This window comes from Trifolium pratense, linkage group LG5 (assembly GCF_020283565.1).
Source record: "Trifolium pratense cultivar HEN17-A07 linkage group LG5, ARS_RC_1.1, whole genome shotgun sequence".
In the NCBI taxonomy this organism is placed as follows: Eukaryota; Viridiplantae; Streptophyta; class Magnoliopsida; order Fabales; family Fabaceae; genus Trifolium; species Trifolium pratense.
Window position 1 is genome coordinate 40,732,073 of NC_060063.1, and position 25,460 is coordinate 40,757,532.

General features: G+C 32.1%; 1 protein-coding gene across 1 annotated transcript; it reads left to right on the top strand.

Moving 5' to 3' along the window:
• Nucleotides 1-4,110: 4,110 nt before the first annotated feature.
• LOC123886668 (topless-related protein 2-like) lies at nt 4,111-8,898 on the top strand. Its single transcript, XM_045935965.1, has 15 exons — nt 4,111-4,196; nt 4,325-4,504; nt 5,304-5,417; nt 5,532-5,690; nt 5,797-5,917; nt 6,043-6,175; nt 6,405-6,499; nt 6,590-6,739; nt 6,917-7,024; nt 7,152-7,328; nt 7,423-7,551; nt 7,641-7,736; nt 7,939-8,124; nt 8,228-8,409; nt 8,793-8,898. The coding sequence occupies exons 1-15, from the start codon at nt 4,111-4,113 to the stop codon at nt 8,896-8,898; spliced, it is 2,022 nt and encodes a 673-aa protein (XP_045791921.1).
• The last annotated feature ends 16,562 nt before the right edge of the window (nt 8,899-25,460 follow it).

Sequence of the window (25,460 nt, forward strand, 5' to 3'; positions counted from 1 at the left end):
TTATCATATTCCACTAACATAAAATCATCACATTAACTAACAAAGGAAGAAGCTAAGGTGATAGAGAATTGTCAACATAGAGTTGAGAATGAAAGTCCTGTTTTCAATCCATCAAATACCAAAATTACCCTCATCTTAGGAACAATGTTTACAAGATTCCAAGACATTTTGTTGGTACTTGCAGACTGAAAGGGCATAAAGATAAGGCAGCTGCTAAAGCCAAGTATACCTCCCCATTTTTTGAAATCAAATCAAGTAGTATGAACACAAGTAAATTTACTTAGTTGCTTAAAAAAAAAAAAGTAAATTTACTTAGCATACCGAGTTTTAAAATAGAGGGTAAATGATCATTTACCTCCTGCAAAATAAGCAAATTTCCGTTTACCCCCTGCGTAGATTTTTTTTCTATTTACCCCTGCAAAAAATAGATTCCCTCATTTTGCCCCTTGAGTGTACAGCAGCACAAGTGACTGTGCAAAATTGCTGACGTGACTTATACACGTGGAAAAAATTATATATATTTATTTTTTAAATTCCACGTCACATAATATTTTTTTCAAAAAAAAAAATTAAATTTTTTTCATACAAAATTAAAAAAACGATTTTTTTTCCAAAATTAAAAAAATCCTACAAATAAATTTTTTTCCTACAAATAATTTTTTTCCGTACAATTTTTTTTTCCTAAAATAAAAAAACTAATTTTCTTATTTTGCTCCCAAAATAAAGTTTATTTCCAAAATAAAGATTTATTTTCAAATCTTTTTGAATTAAAAAAAACATAATCTTCGCAGGAATCGTTTGCTTCCACCATCGTGATCGTATTCGTCGTCGTCTTCTTCAATCGTCGAAATTATCTTCTACTTCGTTATTCTCTTCTATTTCTTTCTATTTTTCTAATTCAAGGAAAAATAGTTTTGATAGAAGAGGAAAACACGAATAAAACTTCTTTTTCTATTTTTTTTTAATTCAAAGAGATTAACAAAAAAATAAAGTTTTGTTTTTAAAAAATAAAGATTATGTTTTTTTAATTCAAAAAGAATTGAAAATAAATCTTTAAATTTTTTATTTCGGAAATAAAATTTATTTCGGAGTAAATTTTATTTTGGGAGCAAAATAAGAAAAATCATTTTTTTATTTTGGGAGGAATTTTTTTTGTTGGAAATTCTTTTAAATTCGTTTAAAAGAAGAAAAAAAAATTGTAGGAAAAAATTTATTTGTTGGAAATTTTTAAAAAAAAAAATTGGGAAAAAATTGGTTTTTTTTTATTTTGTAGGAAAAAATTATTTTTTATTTTTTAAAAAAAATATTATCTTACGTGGAATTTAAAAAATAAATATAAATTATTTTTTCCATGTGTACAACCCACGTCAGCAGATTTGCACAGTCACATATCCTACTGTACACCCAGGGGCAAAATGAGGGAATCTATATTTTGCAGGGTGTAAATAGAAAAAATCTACATAGGAGGGTAAACGAAAATTTGCTTATTTTACAGGGGGTAAATGATCATTTACCCTAAAATAAATTAAAAAAACAAGTAAATTTACTTGTTTTTCATCTTAAAAATTTAGCTTAAAAATCATGTTTATCTTTATTTATACTATCGAAAAAGCATAAATTTCGGTATCAAAATGTTAAGTCTTTAACTCTTAGTTGATCAACATTGTTGTTTCGACCATCTTTAACTTTTGTTTATATCTCTAAGAAGAGTAGAAGCAAAGAAAAAAAGTTTATTTTGGGACACTTGTCTGGTAAGTGTTGTATAAGTATCTCTTACAGGTGTCAGATACTGATCCAATGAGTGTCGGAGTTAAGGAAAAAATAAATTGTTTTAGACACTTGTCTGAGTTGTCCGACACGTGCCGAACACTGCGACACGCCTAATTATAGAGGTGTTCGTGTTTCACAGGAAGGTATAGATTAAACTTTAAAAAAATTGGACCAAACATGTCGGTTCAATAGCGAAACGACAAGTTTTCTGGTTTGGTCCAGTTCATTTGCAGTTGGTTCACGATAAATGTCTTTGGCATCCTCTTCTAAGAGAAACCCTTGACACTACTCTTGAGTAGTCAAAACGGCTCTTTTCTGCAAACACTCAGCCTCCACATCGCCGCCTGTTTTCCTCTCCCACTTTGCCGCACAACATCGCTGATTTAAGTTCGCTGTTGTATCAGTATGGTTGGGATTGCTTTAGGTTGGTTCTATTTGTGATGATTTCTCTATCTGCATTACCCATTGGGTTGATCTACACTTTTTTTTAGGTTATACTGGATCTGTATCTACGTCCCTCCATTTTTTATTTCTCTTGTAATTACTTTTTTTTCTTTTCATTATATATATTATCATGAGAATATGATAGACGATGAAGGTCTTTGGCAGTGCTCTCGCTGGTATTCTTAAATCACTATTTTCTAGCCACTAAGCTATTTAATAAAAAAAAATTATTCCATCGGGTCATTTTTATAAGAAACAACTTATTTTTAGTTTTATTGAAGATTTGATGTATTTGGTTGATAATATAGACTAAATACATTAATTATTTAATGAACTTAAAACTCAAATGTTTCTTATAAAAAAGAACGAAAGAGGTGTAATATATAAAATTAATTAGAAGAATACTCATTAATATAAATTGAAATATTTAATTTCTGGAAAAAAAATGAAATTCTTATTAGTAAAAATATTTAATTACAAATAACTCTATTAAATAAATACAGGGATAATATATTGAATTTTTTTTCACCATCAGTATTCGGTTCACTTCTAATCCGATTCGATGATTAGTTCTGACATCACGTGATTCAAACCCCCTCCCGACGCTTGTGGGGGATTGAACTGTGATCCTCCTTACCAAGTTCAATGTCAACCATCACTAGACCAACTACGATCGGTAATATATCAAACGTTTAATTTATTAGGATTAGGATACTACTTTATAACCTACCATATTTTTTTATAATATATTTAATGCTTTCATATTGATATTATAATACAGGGATAATATATTTAAGGCTTGCATATTATAGTTCAAGGTAGAGAAGATGTTAATACATATAAAACCATACAAAATTATTTACATTATCTTTTTTCAAAATACTAGCGGGCTTGGATTGGGTACCTTTCGTATTTACCTTAAAATAGTGAGAGTAGCATGATTTTCTAACACTTTTTTTATAATAGTGTTTCTAACACTTTTAATATAAATAATTGTAAAAATAATACATTTTTTTTTTATATTTTTAGCTAAAATTATTATGTTTTAGTACCTTATTCATTAACTTATTTTTTATTATGATTTGTCAAAAGAAAAAGTTAGTTTTTTATATTGATTTGTCAAAAGAATAAAAGTAATTTTTTATTTTGATATGTTTTTTAAGTAATTTTATATATAAAGAAGGGAAAAAAGCATTTACCATAAAATATATTTTTTCTTTTTCTTTTGACATAATTTACCATAATAGATTAGATATTTTGAGATAGATACAAGCCTCAAAAAAAGAAAATAAATTATCTAGATACATAATATTAATTTCTTTCAAAAATAAAAGTTGCATAATAATATTAATATTAAATTCCCATAAAAAAAAATAATAATACTCCCACCAGTCCTAATTATATGAGAATTTGTATTTTTTAGGTTAATTGAAAAACTAATGTATTTGGGCTATATTATAGTTTGAATACGTCAACATTCCGATGAACCTAACAAGTAAAATTTACTTATAATTAGGATTAGAGAGAGTGACGTGGTACTGTTGTCAATGAGATTTTTCTATTATCCTTTTTCTCTTTTTCTATGAAATTTCTTTTCTTTTTTTTTTCTAGTATGATAAGCACAATTACTTATCGGTTTATATCTATATAAGTATGATGATATGAGAGACAAACTACACACATATCTAGGAAACGCGAAGTTCACTCTTTCCGTTTGTGTTAGGTTTGTTTTCTTCTTTCATCACTAACCATTTCTTCTCTTTCATTTTCATATAAGCACAAAAAAAACATTACTAAACAAAAAGATCACATTTTTCAACTTTGTGATTTTAAATGTGATCATTTTTTTTCTCTTGATGGTGTTTTGATTCTCATCACTTACTTGGAGCTAGAAAAATGGAAGCTTTGTCTTTGAACCAGGAAATGATGGTGCTCGTTCTTCAATTTCTTGATGAAGAGAATTTGAAGGAGACATTGCACAAGTAAAGATCTTTTATTTATTGGTTAAATTTTTTTACTTTTTTTTTTTTGGTTTTTTTATAGATGGTGAGTAATTAACTTGAATGGTAAATTGAAATTGGAAAAATGTGTATTTTTTTTGTGTGTTTAGGATGGAGCAAGAATCATCCATCTTCTTTAATCTAAAATATTTTGAAACGAAAGTACTTGGTGGATGCTGGGACGAGTGTGAAAATTACCTTGGCGGATTTACAAATATCGGCGATAATGCTTTCTCCACGAAAATGTTTTTTGAAATTAGAAAACAAAAATATTACGAAGCCTTAGACAGGTAGTGTTCTTTATCTTTATACTAGTATTTATTGTCATCATAATTGTTAGATAATTGATTATCCCAAAAGTTTAAGCCGTTAGGATATGCCACATTAATGGTTTTATATTATTTCTAACACGCCCCCTCACGCAAGAGCCCGTTTGGGCTTAAAGCGTGGATAATGCATAGGCCCACCTACCATATGCTTAAATTCCACTTTTTAATCGGAAAGTGAGGGGAGCGGGAATCGAACTCTAGACCACTTAGTCATAGAGGCTCTGATACAATGTCAAATAACCGATTATCCCAAAAGCTTAAGCTGTTAGGATATAGCCACATTAATTTTATATTATTTCCAACAATAATCAACATCTGGTTTTAGATAGTACTTACAATAGTAATTGTGCCTTGATTCTTGATATTGTCGAGAAGGGCAGCCAAATATGGTCATTTTTCAAGGTTTCGTACCTTAGATGAAAAATTGTTGTATTGTACCTTAGATCGTAGTCTAGCAACTCTATTTGAAACCCTAACTATTGGTTTTAAATAATAGTCATATTAATGTAGTCATATTAATGATTGAGGTCAAAATCTTTGATATTACATTGCAATTTTTGCAACATTAAAAAAAAATTATATCATGGCCCAGATCCCTTTAAATCCCTAATTATATTCATATTATTACAGTTATTTTTATTATAATTATAGTCTTCATAATTAATTTTTGTATCTTAAACATTAGATTGTGTAAGTGTATTAAAATATTTCTTTGTTGCTATTGTTTTTCTAATGTTTAAATTATCTCATTTTTGCACAGTAATGATAAAATAAGGGCTGTTGAAATTTTGGCGAAAGATTTGAAAATCTTTTCAACATATGATCAAGCATTATACAAGCAATTAACAAATCTGATAACTCTTGACAATCTTAGGTAAATCTTTGCTTTCAATTTTTTTTAGGTTATTGTACAAATCCATTTTGTCCCAATAGAGATATTAAAATTTAGTTGCATTTTAAATATGGACTTGATTTAATTTAAATGCAGAGAGAATATACATCTTTCACAATATCAAGATGTGAGATCAGCTAGATTCCTACTAATGATTGAGCTTAAAAGGTTGATTAACCTTAATAACAGACTCAATAATAAGCTTGAGCTTCCAAAATTGAGTGAGTCGCGGCTGCGACACTTAATAAATCATGGGTAAATAATGTAGTTAATATTTCTTCAGTTAATGACATGTTATATATTTTTTAGCTTCATTAATCATATTTTTCTTGACTAAATTTTTTCGACGTTCTCTATCCAGATTGAATTGGCAGCATGTGCTGTGCAGAAATCCGCAGCAAAGTCCACACATTTCAACGATTTTAACTGATCATTCTTGTGATCAACCAGATGCTGCAAATCATCAATCTTGGGCAGTTGCGGTATGAAATCTATTTATTTTCATGTCTATTTATAAATTATTTTTTTTTTATGCAATTTATAAAATTGTTATTTTCTGTTTTTTATAACATTGTATTTCCTCTTATTATTACTTAATTTTGTGCAGCCATTTCTATCAGCCCCTGTAGCTCCTAAGGCTAATGCTTTACCGGCATGGATGGTGAATGGAAATCCTTCCTCATCTTCTCGACCACTTGTTGCGAGGAAAGCTTTCGCATTGCCTGGTCCTTCAAATCTAGGTATATATCTTGATCACTTTTTGTCCCATAAGAATTCCTGATATTGCTAAAACTAAAATATTTGATTCTCATTGGATGTCAGTGTAAAACTAGTTTACGACGATTGTGTGGGTGCCCCTTTTCTTGACAAAAGCTTTAGAGAAGTAGTCACTTCTAATTCCATAACTTGAACCTTTGAGGAACTAATATAATCTTTTTTCATACTCATGTGTTATTCAACTTCTTGCAGCCAACATTCTGAGGCATACAAGAACACCGATTACCCATGCACCGGTCAGAGATCATGAAATAAGACGGCTTATGTTACCACCAACTTTTGCAGAGGTATTTGCAAAGTAGAACTCACTGACGATTATCTGATATATATTAGAATCAAACATACAATTTATGCATTTTGTTATTCATCTATTCTAGACAGAAGCAGATATTGCTATGGCTAGAAGCATGGAGAACGGAAGAAATTCAAATGATGTTTCTAAACCTTGGAAGTTGAAGGAAATCGTTCATCATACTCAGTGTCGAAGTGCTACTATGCCGGAGAGTATAGGTCCCGGTAACAAGCAGGTATACATTACCCTCTACAACCTTAGCTTTACTTTTATGCAAAAGATGTTTTATCTGGTCAACTTTTATGCCGGAGAGTTACTATGCCGGAGGAGAGTATAGGTCCCGGTATAGTAACTCGTTAATGAATTTTGTGTCAATAATTTCATGATCATAATTTTTTTATCTTTTACGAAGGTTTGTCTTCTATACACAAAACCTGGAACTGCTCTTCTAGCTCTTGGTTCAAAAGGGGTTATGAAGATGTGGAACTGGAGACTTACTAAATCCAATCCTACCGGAAAGGTGAGTGTATATAACATATGCGGCGCCTAAATGCATTTTTTTATGCCAAAGTTTCTGTTACATTTGTATATGCATGTATTTCGTTATGTCTAAAACATTACTGAGTTTTGTTGTGTTGGTTTAAAAGGAGATGACAAGAGCTAAGCATGAACAATTGACACCGAAAAAGGGTATTTTTATGACTAATGATGTCCCGAACAATAAGGACGCGATTCCCTGCTTGGACATTTCAAATAATGATTCATATGGCTTAGCTGCATGTGGCGGAATTGTTTCATTGTTCAAAATGGTGTCATCATATAAAGTGAGCTAACTAGCAATTTTTATGAATATATATTATGTTACATATCTTAGTATTTGTGAGTGTGAGTTTGTGACAAATTATTGTTGAATTTCAGGTATTGTATCAGTTTATGAGTCCTCCACCGGCTGCAACGTGCATTGCTTTCATCCCTCAAGACAATAACATTGCTGCGATCGGAAGGGAAGATTCTGTGATTCATATTTTCAGTATTAGGCACGGCGAGGTAATTAATTTAGAAATTAAGGAGATCTAAAGTTTAAATTTAGACAATTTCAAGAATCATATAATTGTTCGAACCTTTTTGCCTTTTAGGTTATAGCGGAATTGAAGGGTCATCAAAAGCACATTACTAGTATAGCTTTTTCGCTTCGACAGAATATAATGGTTTCTGCAAGCGCTGATGCTCAGGTATGTTTAACCATGACTTATGTTAGAATATTAGTCAGTTTTGTCAAATAGCAGCTCTATACCATAACGGATTTCAATGAATCCGCTATGGAAACTGCGACGCTGTCCTAGCAGATTTTGATTATGTTTTTACATAATACAATTTTGAATTAGAGTTTGGTCATTAAAAATAATATGTGCTTGATGTTTTTTGTATTTGTAGCTTATCTCTTGGAACATGAACGCATGGTCTATGAATAAATCATCGTCAATCCAATTGCGAACTGGTGAAAATGCGGCTCTAAGTGAGACTAAAGTTCAATTTCACAGTAATCAAGAGCTGTTGCTGGCATGCCATGAGACACGGCTAGTAATATACGATGCTTCAAGAATGCAACCGATCATTCATGTACGCATCTATTCTCACACATTCTCCGAACCAACCACTAGCGCTAGAAATTAATAGTACTTTTCTTTGAAAATTGAAATTTATTTATGTTTGTATTTAACAGTGGCTGCCACAAGATGATGGGTTGTCAGCTTGTGCCATATCGTCTGCGACCTACTCGGCAAATTTTGAACAAATTTATGCAACATTTACGGATGGAAACATCGGAATATTTGATGCTGGATGCCTCATACTAAGACGTCGTATTGCTCCATCTGCATACCTATATCAGACCCCGTCAACCAGGTTTTTGAACAATTTCATATGCTTAAACTTATGTAGTTTCCTTATATTAAGATAACTATTTGTGTAGAGATAGTTTCCTTGATTCATATGTACCGACAATATAGAGATTTTTATATTGTTAGTCAATCATAACCGTTCAATCATAAAAAATAAAAAATAAAATGGTTTGTGATTGAATGACGGTACAAAAAGTTTTACACTGACAGTGTATCAAAATTATTCTATGTTTTTTTATTGTTACTAGAAATGTTGCATTTTTTGTCACATGCTTGGATTTTTTTATTTTTTTTTTAAGGAACACATGCTTGGAATTTTATTAAATGATTATATTTGCCTATTTTATGCAGAATATTAATCCTTAAATTTTTATTTAACTTTTGCAGCCAAAATGTGTACCCTCTCGTTGTTGCAGCAAACCCAAAAGTGCCTAATCAATTTGCAATTGCACTATCAGATGGGACAATTAAGATTATTGATCCCGTTGAATGAGTCTGAAAAATGGTGGTGAAGTAAAGTGCTTGTTGCTGAAATGGCCATATATGATTCATTTGCTTAATTTTAGTATTTTTTATTTCAATTATTGTGTTATTGAACAATTGTGATTTAAGATTGAATGTTTTTTGTTGTAAGAATATGTTTGGTTGGATAGTGATTGAGATGTTTTGGCTATAAGAGACAATTATGCTTATGGTTTATAAATACATTATGTTTGCTTGAATTATCTAATGTGATAAATTTGAAGTACAATTTTTTGTGATGTAATTATTATTAGTCCATTTTGTTTTCCTCATTTAGTTGATCTTTCATGGGTTTTCAATCCGAGCTTAATTTTAGCTCATTTTGCATCAAATAAATGTAATAAATTATTGGAGATTGTTCACAGACAACTATACACTTAAATAACATTATGGCAAGTCACCTGGGGTAAATCAAACATGTCTCCTGTCTCCCAGTCAGTGGGGAATCTGCTCCCGGTCACAGCTAAAGGGACGAGAGAGATGTTATTCGAACAACAGAATGGGCGAGCTTAAGGCACAAACTTAGACCTGGTTAAGGGAAGGTTTATCCAGGAACGCTATGTCAAATGTTTGAAGGCCCCGTTGACCCAAAGTAATTTAGAAAGATTTTTTGTTGTCGATGGCGATCGATCATGGTATCTTAGATGGTCAGTATAGGGCATCAATAGCTTGAACAATATACTGGTCAACTCTGTATACTTAGTCGGAAGCAGGGCATTCCATGGGTTCCACTTAGGGAGAAGTGTTCTTCGGTCGATAACTTCACAGTTGCAAAAGAATCCCAAGAAAGCATCAAACATTTCCGATATGTGGAGCAATTCTTAGATAGCAAGGACTAGCTCCCGACATTTTTGTGCAATAAACCACTCTGGTCGAAGACTAGTGGTAGATGGTCCCGCAACATTTCTAACACAAGGTCGAAGATGGCTACAAAGAATATTTGACTCTCGGTGAATTGATCTTTAACTTTCATTTGTCTATCTTTCTCTATGGTCCTCGCTATCTCTCTCTTTAATTTGTTTTTCTTATTTTTCCTCTATTTTAAACATCATCATTATCTCTCTTATTTTCTCCATATTTTGCCTAAATTTACTCAATTTTCTCACCCAAAATTTAGAGGATCTTGTCCCCCAAATGATATTTTCATCAAATGGTTGAAATATTAGACAAAAAATAACATTAATGTGTGGGTAAAAAGACCGTAGCTTTTTCTTGTCCTGTTCCCACCGTTTTTCTGTCGGACTTCTGCATATACCACCGCCATCACAACATTTCTTTGATTCTTCTACTTATCAAACACCATTTATTCAACTCCATATTTTCTATACAACTTGCATCTCTGTTTTTTTTTTTTCTCCTCTTGATTATGCAGACAAAACAAAGTGGACCAATGGATCATAACATAATCTACAAATTAGGGAATTTCGTATAACTATGGGATCAAACCAAAGATTGATATCATAGAGCTATTATAGAACTAAGGTGTTAGTTTTTGTAGAGATTAACATAACCGAAATTCATAAATTGGAAAGTAAGTTCATCAAAGTTTAAACTAGAAAAAACTAGAAATTGGAATGTAAAATGAAATCCAGCAAGGTTGGGTCTGTTGGAGGATTAGAAATTGAGTTCTCAGTGCTGCCATGGATTGAAGCTTCGTCTACCACCGTGCCATGAATCACAGCTTCGCTCTTTTCTCCGTCGTGCTAGCCCCTTACTAATTAAATTCCTTATTGTAAGCATAAAGATTTGATTCCAATTTTAATCTTATATCTTGGCCATTAGATGAATCCAACTGTTGTCATATTTGCAGCAGACATTGCAGCATAGAGCAAGGCAGCTGAGGATCCAGATTGACCATATTCAGCTTTTAAATTTTGGTGAAGGGGAATGTGTTATTGTTTTTTGTCAATTATTAAGAATTAGCAAATTTTTTTTTATATAGCTGAGGGCATAAGCCCAAGAATTAGCAAATTTTGCCTTATGTATATGATTTGAAAATAACCTGACATATAAGTGAGATGGATGTTGTAGTTAACTAGTGTTGATTAGGGGTGTACATAGATTGGACAAATCCGGTCTACCCGGTCAAACTCACCCAATTCAATCCGAAAACCCATTAAAAAAAATCGGACTTCGGGTAAAACCGGACCCAACCCAAAAAACTCATTGACCCACTAATGTTACGTTTTTTGAAATATTTCTTATGAAAATACTAAAGATTTTGTCATTCGATCATTAAATATCTTTATATTGAAAATGAGTTCTACTATTTTTTACGAAAATAAAAAAGATTAAATAATTTTTATAAACAAATATTTTTTGGTACAAGATGAAGAAAAAAGGAAAAGACAAAAAGAAAATTATCTAGAAAAAATAGTCTCACTAGCATCAACTAGTAGGAGAAGACTCATTCCATCTGGCGGAACAGCTATAGGAGAATAAGCTTCAGGGTTGCGAGCTCCAAACTTGGCTAAGAAATCTGCACAAGTGTTCCCCTCCCGAAGAGTATGCACCAATCTAACCCTCCAGTTTCTAGTGAGAAGATCCTTTATGTTATATATAATCGCTGTATAATGGTGCCACTCATTTACATGATTAGATAACAGCTTAATCACGATTTTGGAGTCAGAATAGCACCACAAATCCTTAATGTCCAGCTCCCACGCCAAAACTAAACCATGGTACACTGCCAATAATTCTGCATGAAGGATATTCGAAAAGCCTATATTTCCAGCACAACCGTGCACCCACGCCCCGTCAGAGTTCTGAATCAAACCTCTGAAGCCAGAGATACCTGGATTGCCGATGCTACTCCTATCAACATTCAGAATCATCCCGATACCACCATGTGCATTCCAACGAACCATTGTAATGGTTAGACTTATGTTGGGTTTAAGAAAACACGTTCTTAGCAGCTGAGCCAAATTCTCGGTGTTCGTCCTGAGAGTAAAGTAAGAGGTTACCTCATTTTCCATACACAGGAGATTCCTCGCGCGCCAAATCCACCACACTGCAGCTAGAAGCAGAAAACTAGATGGACCATCTACGCCGTAAAGCAGCCATCCATACAAATTATCACCCTGGAAGAATGTCTGGTCCACAAAATCGATAGCTTTCCAGAAACACTTTATGAACTCACAATTTCTTAAACAATGTAAGGTTGTCTCTTCTTCAATATTGCATTTAGGACACAAGTTAACCTGAAGCAAACCTCGATGGGAAAGCATAGTTTTAGTTGGAAGGGCATTATGGAGAGTTGTCCAAATAAAGAACTTTATCTTCTTCGGTTCTGGGATATGCCAAACCCAATTCCAGGTGATATCATTTGTGGCATTGTCAGTAAAAGCACAACGGTTAAGCCAGGAATAATCGTCCTTGGCAGTATAAAGCCCATTTAGGTTCCCTTTCCAAGTATAACGATCAACAACTTGAGAATTCAAGCAAACAGGGAGCAATTTCAGGTGGTCCATGACGTCCACTTGAATTGTCGTGTAGAGCAAGTTAAAGTTCCATTTACCATCAATATAAACATCTCGAACTCTCATTTGCAAGTTGTAACGACCCAATTTTCAAATTATTATTTTTATGTGTTAAAATATTTTATTTAACGTGGCATTTTAATTAAGTTAATAACTAAAGTTATTATCGAGTACCTTAGTTATTAAGCGAGTAGAGTGAGTTAATGTGTTATTGGGCCGAGCCAATTGGGCTTGAGGCCCAATGGGCCTTGTGTGTGTGAGGGGGGCGCCCATATGGCCATGAGGGAAGGGAGAAACATTTCATTTTTCATAGTTCTTGTGTTCTTGAGAGAGTTGGAGAGCTTGGGAGCTAGGGCAAGAAGAAAAGGGAGAGATTCAAGATTGATACACCTAAAAATATGTTATTTATTTAGTTAATTTACTATTATATTTTATATGTTTTTATTTCGATTCCGAAGTTTTATTATATAAATAGTTACTTATTTCTCATATTTTAAATAAACCGATAAAAAGTGTACGAGTTGAAGAAAGGAGCGAAAACGGACCGAAAAGGAGCAAAAATGGACAAAAAGGCCACACATGTGCAGCCAATTGGGCCACACATGTGCAGCCCACAAAATCAGCTCGCCAGCCAAGCCAAAATGGCGCCCGCCAACTGGCCCAAGATGGCGCCCGCCAACTGGCCCAAGATGGCGCCCGCCAGCTGCAACCAAGTGGCCCTCGCCACTTCCTTCCAAATCACAGCCATCCATGTGATCCAACGGCAACGCGAAGAATTTTTACAAGTCCCACATCGGCCAGTTCTTGTCTTTTCCTCCTTGTATTTTAGTATAAATAGGCTAGTTCTCTTCACTCAAAAACATAACACTTGACTTGGAGAATTGAGAACTAGGCTTAGTACCACAAGGTTCTCTTCTCTAAAGTTGAGAGTTTAGTATTATTTTATTCTCCGTTGAGAATTTAATAAGTTTTTTTTATTTCCCGGCGTCCGTACTTTCGGCCTTTTTATTTCAGGTTCTTATTTTATTTTATGGTCTTATTTATTTCTTGTCTTTATTTTATTGCTTTTATTTTATGCTTTTAATTTTTGTTTTTATTATGTCTTTTTATTTATTTGCTTATTTTATTTTTATGTCTTTAGTTTTAGTAATGTCTAGCTAAATTTAGCGTTGCTAGGATGTGTAGTTAGTAGCTAATAGGGGTTCGGTAGTTAATTCGTGCTTAATAGTTTTCAACCACCAGTTTTAAATAAATACGTTTTCAAATAATTCGTCACGAGAGTGAGGATTGTTTTAAAGGCAATAAACCAACATTGACGAGAGTTGAGGTTTAGGGCCAGATAGTTAAAACTGACCGTTAATTCTAAAGTCCGCGAGAGCTATTTAGGATTGATGAGTTTTATATTGGTTTTCAAAGGTACTTATATAGGTAAGTGAGCGCGTGAGAGCTGAGCATTTATTTTATCTAAGTATAACGCTAGTCAAGATTTGCGAGAGCTGAGATTAGTGTTTTTAAATCAAATATAATTCTTGAAAACTGACAACGGTTTTATTTTCTTAAGCAGTTTTTAATTAAACGTTGACTATAATTCGTCACGAGAGTGAGAATTAATTAAAGTAAAAATCAATAGAGCGAGAGCGTGAGATTTCTACTAGATAGTAAAAACTGAACATTAAATCTAATTCGCAACGAGAGTTGGGATTTGAGTTAATTAAATTATATTGCTTTTCAAAGAGTATTTTATTAGCGGGTGTGAGGACGAGAGTTAAGCACCACCTTTATAATTTATAATACTAGTCAAGATTTGCGAGAGCTGAGATTGGTATTTTTAAATCAATATAGTTTCAAAAATTTAACAGTTTGTCTAGCACGAATTAAGCATTGAACCCTCTGAAGCAACTAATAGCACATCCTAGCAATATTTTATTTACATATAAAAAATCTAAAAAAATATTTATTCTTCTTATTTTAATTATTTAATTAATCAAAATACTTTAAATCATTAGCCTTAGATTTACAAAGCAACACTAGAATACGGTAGGTCGATTATTGGTCCTTTGGGTTCGATATCTTTTAAAACTACACGACACGACTGTATACTTGCAGTCACGTTGCCCTCCGATCAAAGATCATTCATCGAGTTTTCTTCGAATCCAGGTATGAGAGTAGATTCCTTAATCGTGGGTGACCCGAGGAAGGGGAGAATGTCGATTTCTCCTCACCCGAACTTCCTCCACCCCATTTTCGTTTTAGCTTAGATCGGATTTTCTTGATGGAAATCGTTTCTAAGGTTCTTGATATGTTTAACATGCTTTTAACATGATTAATGAACGAAAATAATGGATAAAAACGAGTTTTAGAACAGATTAAACTCAAGAACTTTGTGTTCTTGAGAGTTTTGATGAAAAGGTGTCAATCTTTACTTTTTCGATGTTTATGAGGTAGATCTGAGAAATGGACTGTCCTTTTGTGTTTATCTATGTTTGCTATGTGGGAATACAAACTCTTTTGGGATTTATAACATGAAAAATGGAATTTTTGGGTGATTTGGTGTAGAAATCGCAAGTTTTGAACTGTCCTGACAGGAGACACTCGCTAGGCCTTCGCTCAGCGAACGTGTGGCGAACAGCTCGCCACAGCTCGCTGCAGCTCGCCACGAGCAGGTGTCTCTCTGGCGTTGTTCGCGTAGGCTCGCTAAGCCTTCGCTCAGCGAATAGTTCACTGATATTCGCTGGAGCTCGCTATGAGTTAGCCTTCCTCTGGTAACGTTCGCTGAGGCTCGCTACCCTTCGCTTAGCGAACAGTACTGGACCTGCAACTTTTTGTTGATGTTTGTAAGTGTAATTAGGCACTTGTAACATGGTTTAATGGTATCCTTACATGATTGTTGATGCTTGTTGATGATTGTTGATGCTTGTTGATGCTTATAACGATTGTTAATCATGTATGATGTTGTAAATGACGAATATTAAGGTTTTGTTAATCTTAATAATGACGTATGTTGGATAGTGTTCCACATAATAAACGACGAGCTTTATGCCAAATAATTGTTGGTGAATTCATGAAAAACATATACATGCATTCATGAATTTTGTTGTTGTATATTGGATATTCCAATAAAGACGGATATCGGATTATATTTAACCGATAAAGACGAATATTAGAGGTGAGATACTCTAATAAAGACGAAACGGTACCACATGCATTAGATATGTCTAGGGTGACATTGCATGAAGTTGACGCATTAGAATGCATTAGGTTATGTGTACATTTATGTGATAAGTGATATGTGACACATACTTGGCTAATTGTGATAATTGATTGTGTGAGTATTCGATTATATGTGTTTATGTACTTATAATTGAATGGTAGATTGTTGATGAATATGGATGAATGTATGATATATGCATGATTATAGAAGAAGTGTTTAAGTACTCTTTTACTTGCACTTGTATTTGATTATGTGATCTAACTCTCATGCTTTGTGTTATGTGCTGAACCGTTGGGGGTTCAGATTCTCAGGTTGAGGATCCCGATCAGAGTTAGAGGGCTTGCTCGTGCTCGTGGTAGTGCGCTTTTTGGTGAGGAGTTAGCGTAGACTACTCCTTAGATATATTATATATATCTTTTTGATGGGTTGTATAAAATTGCTCTGATTAGGTTTTACCGGGTCGGGTTATTCGATTGGATTGTATTAAGCCCATGATGACATATTTAACTTTGCTAATCCTATCTTTTGGGTTGTAAACATAATATCCTTTGTTGATATGGCCTAGAGCCTAGGGATATTGTGTGAACAATTATGACTATTGTATGATATGCACTATGTTAATTATTCGTTTCTAATTCCACTGTGCTAGCATGATTTTAATTATGCCGTGGTTTTGTATTATAACATGTGACGCTTGAATGTTCTTAAGTGTTTTATTTATTTATATTTAATAAATTCGCGTTAAGGGGTTTGGGTGTTACACAAGTCGTGGATGTCTACATACATAACTTGGTTCGCTAGATTGCCAATGCCCGACCAATTCGTATACCAGAAGGAAGAGTTGTCATCGCCCAAACGATATTGAAAACCATCCTTGAGGGCCATGAGAGCCTTCATGAAAACATTCCAAGTAATAGAGCCAGGTTTTTTTTAGTAATAGTAAGAAACATGTCATCATTCAAATACTTGTATCTCAAAACCTGGACCCAAAGCGTGACACAATTTTGGTGCATACTCCAAACCAACTTGCCCAGGAGAGAATTCATTGCACTATTTTTTTTAAAAATAAATGATTGAATAATTTTCATAAACAAATATAGTGATTCATCATTTAGTCATTTGATATTAAAAAAAACACAAAAAAATCATTTGGATAGCACACTATCCAACCCCTAAATTAGTGGATTTACACAAAAAATGAGTGATTATTTTTTATAGTGAAAAAAAGTTACAATATTTTTCTTGAAAATACATTGATGGAGTTATTTTTATGAAAAAATATGATGATTCGATATTTAGATATTTAATATATAAAAATAGAAAAATAATTCGGGTAACCCACTACCCAACCCAATCCAACTCGGAAATTAGTGGATTTACCCAACCCGACCCAAAGTTATAATGGTGATTATTTTACTAGATTCAACCCGAAGTACCATATGTGGTTTGGATTTTGGTCAAATCCAACCCAATCTGGCTCACGTACACCCTTGATAGTTATTATAAAAAAAAAATACTTCTTCCGTACCACAATATACTCCCTCCGTCCCGATTTATAAGGGAAAAAAGACCATTTTTTTTGTCCCAAATTATAAGGGAAAATACTCAAATTTGACCAATTTAATTTTATAGTTCCAAAAATACCCCTTGTTATATTTTCCAAAACAATTAATTATTAGGGGTACTTAGAAATTAGGAGTAGGATATTAAATGATTTTGCTTTTTTATGGAATAAGTTAATAGGGGTACTTTTGGAAACAAAATTATGTTTTTGATAGATTTTAGAATATTAAATGCATTTCTTAATAAGTGTGTTTTTTTTTTCTCTTATAAATCGGGACAGAGGGAGTATGTTGTTTTGACACACTTTTACGCATATTAAGAAATGTAATGAATGTTGTATGAAAAAGAGAAATTATGAGTTAGTTTACAAATTTACCCTTCATTAATTATATGGGAAAGATAAATTGAAGAATTGAAAGAAGAGAAGAAATAAATAAGGGTATAATAGAAAAAATAACATTTAATGTTTTATTGGGAATGTAAAGCGGCATATATTGTGGTACACATTTTTCATCCAGAGTGACATATATTATGGTAAGAAGGGAGTAGTAGTGTTTGATACTAATATGTCATGAATTAATGTTCATTAATCATTACATTTACATGCATGCATATAATGTTCCAACCTATGGTCAATGTGGAGCATAGAGAGCTTTAAGATTCGACTTGGTTTCTTAAATTTTGTGGAGTAATCAACGGTAAGTAACTAGATTTAGTGAAAAACAAATTAATTGTACTAGTTCTTATCAAACACAATTTGGTGTTGAAAAGTTGTAATTAAGCATACCACGTGTGATTGTGTGAATATTGGTTTTTTGTTGGCTAAAAGTGTTAATAGATTCTTTCCGAGATCCGCGGCATATGATGTATTTTTGTTTCTATCTAACGGCTCTCAATAATTGTCCTCCTCTCAAAAATTTGGACTGCTAAATTCTCCTTTCACTGCTGGAAATAGACATTTGAGTTTATAATAATCTTCGGACATAAATAGAAGCAAAAAATCAATTCAAATTTTGGTTACGATTATAAGTAAAAGTTAATTATTTTTAAACTAATTAATACTACTATTTATAATATATCTTTATTTAATTCTATTTTATTTTAGTTATTTATTTTACTTTTAGGGTATGTTTGGTACACATGATAAGGAGACAGAATATAATAAAACTATCATATCCTACTTAAATCTCATGTTTAAATCTCATGTTTGGTGCATCAATAGGAAATGATAAATTAAACATACAGTATCACTAATTCTATCCTATTGAGTCTTTGTTATTTTAATCCTTAGTTTTAGCTAGGTTACCAACAGGATAACATAAAAATCCTCCTTCGATTCCCGCTGGCTGCAACATTCTAACATTTATCGGTGGAATTTGTCATTTATGGTTTATATATTCTTTTCGTTACATTTTCTTCATCTCTTTTTTGTTGATATTTTCTTTTTTTAATATATTCCTGTAAGTTTTCCAAACCTATTTTAAGTTTTGATTTCAAAACCAAACTGTCTTGCCAACCTTTTTTTATTTCTAACTTGTATATGTTATTTTACACTTTTTTTGAGAAAAAATAGTCTTTTTTCTAGTTTATTTTTGTTGGAAATGGTCTACTTGTGTGTGTTATTTTAACTTGATATTTATTTTAGTGCTTAAATTTAAATTTTAGTAGTGTCAATGTTTTTTTTTTTTACAATTATATGAAATTAATTCATTGAAAAATATTTTTTTAAAAAAATGTTGCATCTTTCTTATCATGTGTGTACCAAACACATGATAGGATAAATGTTATCCTATCATTATCCTAACATATTCTTATCCAGCTTTTTATCATATCATGTCTCTATCCTAGAATAATGCTAGCAACACACTCTTTAACAAACACACTCCAACACACTCTCTTTTATTGGTTGAAATTCACATGGGTCCCATAAAAAAATGTGGACCCATATAACTTTTATGGGACCCATATAAATTTTAACCAATAGAAGAGAGTGTGTTAGAGTGTGTTTGTTATTGGAGTGTGTTGCTAGCACTCCTCCTCTATCCTATGTACCAAACGAGTCCTTACACTTTTACATTTTTCAAAATGGGTATTATAGTAAACTTAACTCATGTTTTGCATTAAATCAAAAAAATTAACTACACTTAACTAAATTTCTTAAACACCGCGTAAACAGTTTTCGTGTCCGGAAGGAGTATATTATTAGCCTTGTTTTATTTTATTCATATGAATGGATAAAAAATTAAAGACTATACAAATAATTATTATTTTTTAAACTGTCAAAGTTAATAATTAGTCGTTAGTGTTAATATTTTCATATTCCCCATAATTTATATTCTAAATTTTTACTCATCAGTTCATTTTACCTTTTATCTCAAATAAGTTGAGCTACTCGTTTCATTCAAACGCTGAGGAAACTCCTCTTTGGACCGTCGAGCAAGACCCATTAGCGGGACAGCCCACAAAGGCTTCTATTTAGCAACGGTCAGAATATCCATCCATATTGTAACGGCTGGCCACTGAAATAATGAACATTAACTGCTTATTATGACTCTCCAGCATTTTCCGACAACCATTGATGGCATTAATCATGCCCAACAACAACCTTGGCTCCGCGCTACTCTCTAAAAACTTTGATTTTCACACTCATACTGACTTGAGCATCGGAATATCGGCGCGATCATCTCTGATCTAGGTACTATGAACATTATATGTGTAAGTTGATCTGTGTAAGTTGATATGTCTCTTTTATACTCCCTCCGTGACAATATATAAGCAAAAATCACATTTTTTGGTTCACTGCATATTCAACGTTTCTGACTTATATTGTCACGGAGGGAGTATAATTTGATTTTTGCTTATATATTGTCAGGGTATGGTATAATTTTTGTCTTTTATATTGTGAAGTTACTCCCTCCGTCTCAAATCTTTAGTCTTTTTATTTTTTTAGTGTTGTCCGAAAACTTTTGTTTTTTAATAAACCAATGCACATTTACTAATATTTTACCAGTTGTAATCTTACTAAAGTTAAAATATTAATTAAATATATTTTCTCTTTTTTAATAAAGTAAGGATAAAAATAATTTTACTTATATTTTTTAATATTTTTTAATCTTCGTGCAAAACTCTAAAAAGACTAAAGTTTTAGGATAAAGAAAGTAATAGTTTGGAAAAACATCAGTAAATGTGGACATGTGGTTGTTCTGGATAGGTATTAAAATGTCTGAGGAGTGAGGACAGGTCAAACAACAGATTGGGCCCAACGCAGTGTGTACCGGTTTTTGTATTCCCACGTAGTATGTTTAGTCCATGTGGGAAACTTTCCACCTCTGAGGAAAAATCATGCGGTGTAGTGTAGGTGTAGGTGTAGGCCCCCAGCCCCTTAATTATGTGTGTTCTTCTTCCCCCCACTTTCCGTACCTATCACGCCGCCCATTAATTTCAACAGGTTTGGATTTCAAATTTTGCACCTGTTTTAAAAGATTAACTGAAGTGATGAATTAAGAAGTGGACCGATAAACTACGAGTACTAGTTTAATTGATAAAAAAATGCTAAAAAAAGTGGACTAATAAGTTGTTTAAAATGGATTGGACTCGGGATCTCTATCATACTACTTAAATCTCTGACTACTATATCAAATTTAATGACTTAAGTCAGTAACAACTAATTACTTACATTAACATAAATTGTTCTAAAAAAAACTGAGGGAAAACTATAAAACAAGAAAAAATATAGACATATCAAAAATCAAGAATGACATATGTCAATATATGTTCACATGTTCTAACTCAAATTACCGAAATTATTAGACCGGATGTCATGGCAGGGGTTTGAATTCCGACTTTCTCACTTATATGTGTGAGTTTATGATGGTTTTACCATTTCGTCCGTATAACAAAAATTATTTTATTTATAATAATGTAAGTAGTTCTATTCATTTTAACTAGTCTTTGATTAGGTCTATGGTGTCATAATTTTGGACATTTGTAGGGTGGGGGTTGAGGTTCACTGATTATGTCTCTAATGTTATTTTTAATTAACCCAGTTGATTGTGTCATTTTATTCGAAACATTAGGACCCGTAGACCAGGTCAGTTTTAACTCACATATATTAGAGCTCATATGAGTGATAAAGCTTGTGAGTTGGGTTAGGTTAAATTTGGTTGGATTGCATAAATTGACAAATTTAGTGTAGGGTGGATTAGTACAAATAAAAAATATTACTTCGTCCCACCTTAAATATAACCAAAAATAATATGTATTTGGTTCAACAAAAGAAATAGTTTAATGTTAAGAGTGTGTTTGTTTCCAATTAAGTTTGTATAATTTTTAGAGAGTATATGGACAAATATGACATATATTCATGTTTCTTACAAGGTTTGATTAAATAAAAACTTTGTTACAAGGTTATTACATTTTATTTGTGAGTATAAGCAAAACAAATACTCCCTCGTTTTTTTATTTATTTATTCAGTTTTGTCAGATTTAGTATTTCTAAATAACTCTCCATTTGATGTTTTAAAGATAAGATTTGTCAATTGTACTCTTTGTCAATTACTCTTATTTTTTTCAATAACACTAATTAATGCTATATATTTGGAACACTAAAGTTTTTTTAAATTTTTTTTTGGTACGTAACATATTAAACTAGTTTAAAGATCCGTACATTCGCACCGGTCCACGGGAGTAACTTTATATTATGCACCGGTCCACTTTTAGTATATTATGCACGGGTCTTTTAATATATTAAACTTTTAGTATGTCTTGAAAAAAAAAACTTTTAATATATAGCTTAGGATGTTAGGTGTAAGTGTAACTGTCCAATAACCTGGCCTCCATATTATGACAATTCTCAAGAATATTTTAATTGTAAACCAAACATCTTTTTTTAAAAGGTACTATAGCAATAAAACTCTCATCATATTTTATAAAGGGTTATTCCCATAAATAAATTTAGACGAGTTGAAACAAATGCACCATATATAATATTATGAATAAAAAGGAGACAACTTAATGTTAACATGTCCTAGGTCAAATTACACGTACAAACACACATATACATTACAGAGAGGGAAGAAAGGGAGATGACTGATTAAATTATACTTGTATAATATTTGAACTTGAATAGTATTGCATTATTCAATAATATTGTAATGAATATACAAAATTTAAAAAATAAAAAGCAATGTTAATCTTATTTCATCCAAATAATATATCAACTAATTTTTATATGTTTTAACTTTCAATTCAAAAATATATTTATTGATCAATTTAATAATAAATATATAGAAAATACCAACACTGTATATTTAAAGGTGACACGTCAACATAAGTCAGACTTAGTTTTCTTATATATATTTTTAGATAAATAAATTGTTATTATTTCCGATTTCTCTACTGGTTATTGTTCACGTTAATTCTTGTTATTGGTATTTATCTGAATCTACTCTTCCCCGTATTTCTTTGGATTCGGGTATTTTGGTTGACTTGGGTAAATTATGGAAAAGTCTTGCCCCATCAAAAGTCATAGTATTCTCTTGGAAACTCCTCTTTCACCGGTTATCAACTAGGGAGGGGGAATTGCTTTTCGTGTTGGCCCCGATTCAAAATGTGTGTGGTGCCCGATGGAGAGGGAAAGTGAGACGCACCTTTTTGGGTCATGCCCCTTTACGTGCAATTTTGTGCCTGTATAGAATTTTAAATTGGTTTGATATGTGTTCGGTGGTGCCTATTGACCCATCTTTTGTTGCTACAAATGTTTTGTTTTGAAAATGGTTATGGTAAAAAGCAACTCAAGGGCCTTTTATCGGTGTGGCATGCGGTAGTGTGGTCGATTTCGAGAGCTAGAAATGACATTATTTTCAATGCAAAAGTACTAGTGGTTGATGAGGTTTCTAACGAAATTATTAGAAGTCTATCATAAAAGTGGTTTATAGAAAGAAAAAACACGGGTCCTTATATTTTACATGAGTGAATTTCTAATCCAATGGATTGTATTATCATGTAGAATTGGATTTCATGTATTCTTTCACTATTCCCACCAAAGATAGGTCCCCGTCCCGGCTTTGGTTGCTTGGCCGGAATAGAACAAGTGCTTAGTAAGTAAGTGGCGGTCTGACGAGCCACACTAACCTAGGTTGGAGATATATATGAAGCTTACCTTATTTATTAGAAATGATTTTTTCATTTCAGCTTGTTGACTAGGGTTGGCCTTAGTTCTTGCGGAACCTCTTGCTAGCATCCATCCAGGTCATGTAACAAATCACCTCTTTACTCTTAAGGAAAGGAAACGAAAAACGAAGACTTTCTCGAAACATCCTATCTTTTTATATGATATTTGGCTTGTTAGGACAAACCGCATGAGTCAAGTACCCCTTATACTTAATTATGATTTGTGAGTACAGTACCATTTGTACTTTTTGCCCATTATTTATAAATTTTATTATTCAAAAAAAAAAAAGTTGTCATTATTATTTTTTACTAAAGTATTTTGTGGGAGGGTAAATATTTTTTGCATGCATATATACCTTTCTTAGCATGAAATGAAGGAGTGGTCATCTCATGTGTCATGTGTGGACCAAGACAGTACAGCGTGGTAAAACACACACAATCTTTCCATTGATTTCCCTTAGAATGTAATCTACGCATCAAAGTACTAAAGAGTTAATACATTTCATGTTTACAACTACCATTACATCACTCTTGTTCTTCAATCAGTGTCTAAAAAAAAACACATAACATAGAAAGGGAAATCAAAAGTACAAACATGACAATATAACAGTTCCATTCCATGGATGAGAACTTGTCATTTTACAAGATATTACAAGACATTGATCTATCTATGAGATCTCTGGCTATGTTTTTTATGACTTGAATGGTGAAAATATAGAACAAAGATTCCAAGTAAATAAATTAATAAATGCCTTTGGATCTTGTTGTATTTGAAAATGTGACATGCACCACAAATAATGCATGTTATATGTTCCTCATTTATTAAATAGGGTTTTTTTCATGTAAATTTGTACATGTTAAAAAATAGAACCAATGTTTATAAAAAAAAAAATAGAATCAATCATTAGTTGGTTCAGTGGTAATTGACACTGAACTTGATAGGAAATACTACAATTTGATCTCCCGCAACTACAATTGGAATGAAGCTGAATACTTAATGTTAGAACTGACCTCTGAACTAGATTAAACCGGTGGTAAATGAAAAAGAAAAAAAAACTAACATGATGCATGTTACTCATTTATTAAATATATGTAGTACTAGGTTGCTTTGTAATTACTATTAAAATTTACTATAGCTAGCTAGCTAGCTAGCTTCTAATGAACTTTTGTCTTAGGAAATTTTAAGGTAAGAATCATCAAGTTTTCTATGATTATAAATTTATAATTATAACTTGAAACAACATTGGCTTTTGAGAGATTTTTCAATTACGTAAAAATATATATAAATTTGTTTTTGTAAATAATTAAAATTTTCATTTTCATTTTCATTTTCTTTTCATGTACTGATGTACTTTAGGAGACACCACTTTAATTGGCTTATTGCAATGTCTTATTCATCACTGAATTAGGCCAGTATATAAGACAAATCTTTGAAATATGATTCCGGTTGTACATGCTACAACATATAAAGTCTGTTTTTTATTTAAATAATAACAAAAACAAAGTGCCATTAGTATTAGATTTATTAAACATGAGTCATAAAACTTCATAATTATGTTATTGTTATTATCAAATAACATAATTTACAACAAATAGCAATATTGACGACAAAGATGTTTGTGTTAAAAAATAAACGTACGAGAAAACTCAATATATAATCAACAAATCTAACAACATAATTAACAAATTCAACTAACATAATTAAAAAAATGACATTTTTTAGTAAAATATAAAAGGGTTGAGTTGGATGTTTGAATGGGCTACCCATTGTCCAGTAAGAAATATTTAAAAAATAAATAAAAAATTGTTTTAAATAATCCACGTCCAAATGAGCTGCCCTAGCCCATGACCGTCTCAGTTTTTTAGCGGATTAAATGGGGTGTGTCAATTAGAGGATTAAGTTTAAAATTTTGATTCAATTTTGCTTCCTTTACTTGCATCCAATATATCTTTTCAAATAGACAATTGTGAAAAACTAAAATATCAAAGTGGCAAAAGGATTCATTCTCACTCCCTCATCAAGTCGAATCAGGTCTCTTATACCACTTGTTTGAGAGTAGTCGAGGGAGCATCGAGAGTAACAACAAGTCAATACTCCAAGACCACATG